Raw genomic sequence first — 6,986 nt, 5'->3', positions numbered from 1 at the left:
TTTCACTCATTTGTTGTGCCGTAAAAAAGATCGTTACATTACTGTAAACTTATTCCATGGCAATACTTACTCAATATTTGCAACTATTTTAAAGGATTTCCGACAAAACAGGGAGTATGTTTGACAATAAGACAATTCAGGGAATTCACTCGAATTTTATCGCAAATCGATTTATCGTCACGTACGTAATTGTAATTGCTCACGTTTATCGTGTAAAGACACGCCATTGTCTGTTTGCGTTCACCGGTGATCACCACCGTTATGCGTAAAATTAATGATCAATTTTAGAAAAATCCGTAAAAATCATATTAATATAAATTTTCTTCAGTATTTGCAGGCAACAAGAAACTATTGAATGCACTCGTTATGAAACAAATTATCGCTAATTCCATCTGTACACAAGTAGGTCACACTTTCCAAATCAACAGTGTCGGGTGCCAGATTATGGGTCATGGGTCGTAACGCCAAGATCTTTGTCTAGGGTAAGGAATTTACTAAGATGACATTAAAATTAACGAATAGCACTAATATGTTCGTCAGGATTTATTTGAAATAGATATGCAGAAACTTTACACCTGTTCTACAGCATTTCGGCATATCCATCCAGAATTCGTAAGCTATTATTAAAAGTGTTATATTCATGTGCTTTTTGGGAGCTATATATGAAACCAGAGTTTGTGTGTAGCAGCAGGAGAATCATCATAACCATCATGTGAAATGAATTCTCAATTATCTGAAATCATACAGCAACATATACAGTGATTTATACTTCAAAATTTCATGTGTTCTTTGGCGTTTACGCTAGGGACCAACACCTAAAGCAAGAGTGTCAGAGTATCCCGCAGTGTTCATATCAAACACAGATGACAGTAGCAGGGGTGGAACGCATTGGGTGGCTTTTTATCTGAAGGATCTCTACCACAGAGAATATTTTGACTCGTACGGTAGTCAACCCTATTACGTGTAATTTAGGAGATTCCTAAAAAAAAACATGTTCGTACGTGGATCATCGAAAACATCAAGCACCATTCTCTACAATGTGTGGTCAATACGTCCTGTATTACTTGCTGCGCAGATGTCGAGGTGAACCTATACACTCTATAGTTGACTTTTTCACGTGTGATAGACATTTAAATGACGTTTTTGTGAACAGATATATCAAGAATTTTAGCAGACTAAATCTACCTCTTTGTGACAAATAGTGTTTCACAAGCAGTTTTACTAGGTGACTTATACATTGAAATTTCAAAAAAAAATTATATTATTTTTTTCTTTTGCGACAGATACGCGATTCTGACTTTGATTCTGATTAAAAGAGTGTGTATCGACTTTTCGATGTTACTCAGTTTTTCATAGAAATATTAACTACGCTAGAAATTTATACTCTATGTAACTTTTTTATAATTTTTACTTCTTTTATGTTATACACTTTGTTAGTATGCAAAAACACTGTATTTATTAACGTAAGCAGTGTGAATGTACTAGTATGTGCGTGGGTGTGTGAGTATTCTCTACCGTTCAATCATGAAATTCATCCCGCTGTGTGAAGTAATTGCTCACACCATCAAAAAATAATTATGATAATTTATGTGAATTACCCCCCCGATTTAAAAATATTTAATTCATGTAAGTTTATTCACCATCGTATTGTGACGTCATAATTACTCAAATTATCATCAACGGTAACTTATGATAATTTATTCACGTACCATCACGCACTGGCGTCATAATTTATGCATGAGCTGTATTGTGACGTCATAATTACTCAAATCATCATCAACGGTAACTTATGATAATTTATTCACGTACCATCACGCACTGGCGTCATAATTTATGCATGAGCTGTATTGTGACGTCATGCTTTATTCTAATTTATGCAAGGATTATATTGTGACGTCATGGTTATTCAAGTCTAGTGTGGGGTTAACTATTGCGTTTCACCATTGCAAACTTCGAGAGCAATATTACAACGTGAATATAGGCACAAATATTATTGTCGTCATAAACGCATAGTAGCAACTTTGCACAGCCTGGACGTCTGTTGTTAAAGGTAAGACTGTGTAAATGAATAAATGATGCCATTATGAATGAAACTTGATACATAATTGGATAAGCTCACTTTTGGGTTGAAGTGACGATTAATTACCTGGTTTACATAATATTTAGCAAATATCGAAGCTTCTCCATTGACATATGAACTAGTATATCAAATAATTGGTATTGGTCACGTGCTCCTAATAATCATATGGCGAATTAAATTATTCAAATAATTGATATGTTCAAAACGATGTACGACAGTCACTTCATAAACGTATAATATCAACTCATTTGGTTTGTTTGGACACAATTTATTCCATTCACTACAACCTAAGCGTCATAATTTATTCATGAGCACTTTTGTTATAATGTAACGCAAAGCTGATAATATATGCAAATGTTTTATTCTCGTGTAAACAACAAATAACTGCTGCTAAAAATAACGCAATGCCCTGCTACTAAAATATCTATGATTACAAATGCTCGTGGACATTAAAACAATGATTGATGACTTCTAGACTACTTCTGCCCAATTGTATACCATTCCATGGTTGAAATAGAATAATGATATGCATCGTTGTGCTCGAACTTGCATACATCTCGGGAAATGTAAAAATTACGTTAAGACACATAATAACACATCCAAGTTGTATTCATAATTGTTTCATCTTAATTTTAAAATTTGATTCCTCTTCATCCTTGGACACGCTTCCATAATTATTAGGAGTTGTCACACTCTGTGGTTGCCACAAGTCTATGGAACTACTTGTAATGCATGGTGACTCGGCAGGCATTATATAATAACGGTGTAGATGATTGTTTTCTTCTTCTAGTGACACGGCCAATTTGCTGTGACGAATTCCATAACAGAAATACAGCATCATACCTAAAGTATCAACATAATTGTTACGCAATATCTGTTTTGGGAAATTAAGGTGAAAGTGTAGCTTCTTAATTAGACCTCGTTAACGTAGTTGTTGTATAATATGACTATTGCATTTCTTATTTGTCTATAATACCAAGCTACTTCGTGTCACGAACTGGTCACTATATGTAATTACACAATTCATGTTGCAGAGAATCACGTTGTCATTAATTTACTCATCATTTCAAAACGTGTAACTATTATGGGAATGTGATGGGAGTTATATTAGTATATCGGATATAATAATACTCAGTCTGCATTACGAGACAAATCGCATTGTGAACATATTATATGATTTCGTTACTTTTCAATATTTATCAATTACCTAGTGTTATCCAGACACCAAATCTAACCCATGTCATATAAGATAGATTCATCATAAGCATAGCGTTACAAAATATACTCAGAGATGGTATTAATGGAACCAACGGCATCTGAAACACATCAACATTGTGTGTACATACGTTAAACAATAAATGGTTACGTGGAAGATAGTAGTTGATAAAATACAATTTAAATCAATTTATATATTATAATTTAATACAAATATTTTAAGAAGTATCCTATCATACAAGCACTAATGAAAATAATGCAAGAAAACTGAAAAGCGCATACCTTGAATGTCACAAGACTCGTATTCTGGTAGTGTATGCATAACACAAAAAAACAAAGTAACACGACCGATCCAAATACAACCACAATCACAATAACCCATGACCTTTCTTCTGCTAGTGCGTCACCACAGAATACAATAACAGCAGCTAATGCAAACATGAATATGGACATTATAAATACTGCAAAAGCTGGTATAGTACCAGGTGTAGCATTTCGTAAAGTCCTGCAGCCATTAAACGATTCTCTGACTTCGCCACCATGATTTGACTGAGAGCTTATCCTTTTTAACGGGGATGTTTCATTCTTTTTCTTCAAATCAATTTTATTTGTTTCTGGATTTACATGTTTGTCGACAATTATCAATGCCTTTTCTGGTTCATATCGTAGCACAAGTACACCAGCAGCTACAATGGTGTAGGCTGAGAGAGTACCAATTGATGAAAACTCAACTAATGAATTCAAATCAAATACAACAGTAAGGAGTCCTGCTAAAATACCAAATGTAACAGTGGCAACTACAGGTACACAAGTATATGAATTAACTTCAGCCAACACTTCAAAAAGAAGACCATCTCTAGCCATTGCAAATACGATACGTGGAAGCACAAAGATAACAGTTAAAAAAGTAGCAGTCATGCCGATCAATGATCCGACTCCCACCACGTACATAAGCCACTTCACCCCTACATGACGGAAAGCATCCACAAATGCTGCTTCGGGTACAATGTCATAATATGGTACCATCAATGTGACCACTGCCGATGCAGCAATATATGCTGCAGCTACAACTACTAAAGATATACATATTGCAATTGGGATACTTTTTGCTGGATTTTTTGCTTCTTCGGCCGATGCAGTAATAACTTCAAAACCCACGTAAGCGACGAAACACGTTGCAGCTCCAGAAATAATGCCCGAAATGCCAAATGGGGCGAAACCTCCTTCCACTTCCCAATTGCCGACATTCACAAAATTCAGACCAGCACATATAACGAGTATAACAATGCAAATGTTTAATATAGTGAAAAAAGAGTTTACTTTAGAAGATACATTTGCTCCCAATGCCGCTATAATTATTCCAATAATAATTAATAATAAACCAAAGAAGTCAGGATACTCCGCCAATGGAGGATGGTTCCATGGTCCACCTGTGATGTATTCATAAGTGAAGTTACGTATTCTGTGGTCAAGAATTTCATCAAAGTATCCACTCCATGCACGAGCAATGCCTGCGGCAGCAATTAAGTATTCAAGAATAATGTTCCAGCCAATCAGAAATGCCCAAAACTCGCCCATGGAAACATACGTGTATGTATAAGCCGACCCTGTCTGGGGAATCCTTGCCCCGAATTCCGCATAGCAGAATGCCGCGAGTAGTGCCACCGATCCGGCAATAATGAATGATACAATGACTGCAGGACCAGCAGTATTTTTGGCAACAGTTCCAGTAAGAACGTAAAAACCTGCTCCCATCATGGAACCAATACCAATCATTGTCAGATCGAAGGTGGAAAGACATCTGTTCATGGGCGTTTCCAAATTATCAGACCCCATGCTTTTCAAACGACTTAATCTCTTAAAAACAGAAGAAAAGAACGCCATGATGCCGGTACAAGGTCGTGCTAAATTATTGAGTGTCGTGTTGATGCCTTCGTTGTATGTCTAATGCAGTGGAACTTTCTAAAATAAATAAAAATAGGTATATGAAACATGATCGCATTGCTGTTCTTAACTGGAATCTGAAATTCAGTATGATTTATATCAAGATGATACATTTGTTTTAGTAGCGCTGTGCTCCCTCAACTGAATCCAATTTAAATGTAAACGTTAAAAACGTTTAAAATACGCCAGGAATAAAAAATACATAGGCATATACAAAATAAATAAAAAACAAACATATACAAAATAAATAAATCAATTTTATATGCTGCAGTTAATAGTTGCACATCATTGTGCTTGGGGCCTTTTTGTTGTCAATCTTTTTTAAAATATATTTCCCTTCCTGTAAAGTTGTGCCTTTACTGACTTTTGAATTTGCATGTTTATTGTAACTGTCTTATCCAATTGAAATAAGCTTGATGTTTTGGTGGCCATATTGTTTTTTAAGTGATACACAATTTTCTGAAAGGCTTAAAATAAATTACCCCTTAACTGTGGAAAAATCGCCTAACTGTTTCTGTTCTGTAGTTCTGTATGTTTCATTTACTAATATACACTCCAGTATTATGTCCCAAATAAAAGATTGAAGCCACATACATTAGTGGCCACTTTGAATGTGAAAAAATGTCTTCTCATCGGATAGGCGTGGCGGCGCATTTGCCGGTTTGCGAGTTCCAATTTCATGTTTGTATGTTCAATAATATGCCTGTAATTCCAAATATAGCACGAGTAACACATGGAAGACCAAGTTTGTGTTTTTCTTACATATCTGATTTCCCAAACCAAAATAATTTAACATTTGTGGGGTCCAAATTTTATAGGTGTGTGTGAACCCTCATATTTTACACACCATTATCACTGACCCATTGTATGAGCTTTGCATATTTGAGTATGATGAAAATGTCATTTTACATGTAATAAAATCATATGTCTGTGTCTATTTCAGTAAAACGAAACTTATTTTAAATTGGAGATACAGTTTTTGACAAAGCAAATATCCATTAACCAAATAATTGAATACAGAAAAAAATGAGGACAGATATTACATGCAGAAAACTGAACATGAATGTCAGACTGTTTTCCAAGCACATATTTAGCAGTAGAACTGTCTTTCTGTGTTGTAGTATTGTACTCATTTAATTAACTTTAATAAAATAAAACACGTACTATAGAATACAAAAAATCCAGACAAAAATGTTATGACAGCACAAACAATAATTTGAATGACGATGTGAAGCTAAACTGAACAAAAATAAATATAGAAAAAATAATATACATACACGACACACTGTTGTTAATGATAACACTTCAACCAAACTTTGAAGATCAATATAATTAGGGCTTGGTCATTGCAAACGTGTCAGAAAGAATCATCCAAAAAAATGGAGTACCTGAATATAGACAAATAAAAAAAAGGATTAAACTATTCTGGGACGATTTGCACTGTGACATATTTAATATCATGTGTGCACTGCATGAAAACACGTGTTTCCGGTTCAGGTTAAACAACCTTTAAATAGAGGAGAGGAAGAAAAAACAACGTATATCCGGATAACCATAAGTATAACCATCATGTAACCAAAAGCATGTGGAATCATTTGCTTCAATGACAATTTCAGTGAAAATGTCGATCGACGTTTACTGTATACTGCACGACTATGACATTTATTGGCGTGTCATGCTTAGAAAAAAACGTTTGTTTTTCATTCAAAACAGTCCTTCACCTCAGCCAATTGATGTCAATGAAGCT

The 6,986-nt window shown here is 34.8% G+C and overlaps 1 protein-coding gene across 1 annotated transcript; it reads right to left on the bottom strand.

Moving 5' to 3' along the window:
• Positions 1-2,422: 2,422 nt before the first annotated feature.
• On the bottom strand, positions 2,423-6,635 carry LOC102801931 (cationic amino acid transporter 4-like). Its single transcript, XM_085490662.1, has 4 exons — positions 6,517-6,635; positions 3,578-5,257; positions 3,288-3,396; positions 2,423-2,923 (listed from the first exon to the last, which is right to left on the bottom strand). Exons 2-4 carry the CDS (start codon positions 5,177-5,179, stop codon positions 2,691-2,693), a joined length of 1,944 nt encoding a protein of 647 aa, XP_085346788.1. The 5' UTR covers positions 5,180-5,257; positions 6,517-6,635; the 3' UTR covers positions 2,423-2,690.
• Positions 6,636-6,986: the final 351 nt, after the last annotated feature.

The sequence above is a fragment of the Saccoglossus kowalevskii genome, chromosome 15 (assembly GCF_978046115.1).
Source record: "Saccoglossus kowalevskii chromosome 15, keSacKowa6.1, whole genome shotgun sequence".
NCBI lineage: Eukaryota > Metazoa > Hemichordata > Enteropneusta > Harrimaniidae > Saccoglossus > Saccoglossus kowalevskii.
The sequence above is the reverse complement of the archived record's forward strand: the minus strand, read 5'-3'. Positions and strand labels throughout refer to the sequence as shown.

What these genes read in the sequence shown, in the direction of transcription:
- LOC102801931 (XM_085490662.1), bottom strand. Translation starts at nt 5,179, where the DNA reads ATGGCGTTCTTTTCTTCTGTTTTTAAGAGATTAAGTCGTTTGAAAAGC. An exon ending in CGAGTCTTGTGACATTCAAG is followed by an intron (nt 3,397 to 3,577) that starts GTATGCGCTTTT and finishes GATGTGTTTCAG; the next exon opens with ATGCCGTTGGTTCCATTAAT. An exon ending in TGGTGTCTGGATAACACTAG is followed by an intron (nt 2,924 to 3,287) that starts GTAATTGATAAA and finishes TTGATACTTTAG; the next exon opens with GTATGATGCTGTATTTCTGT.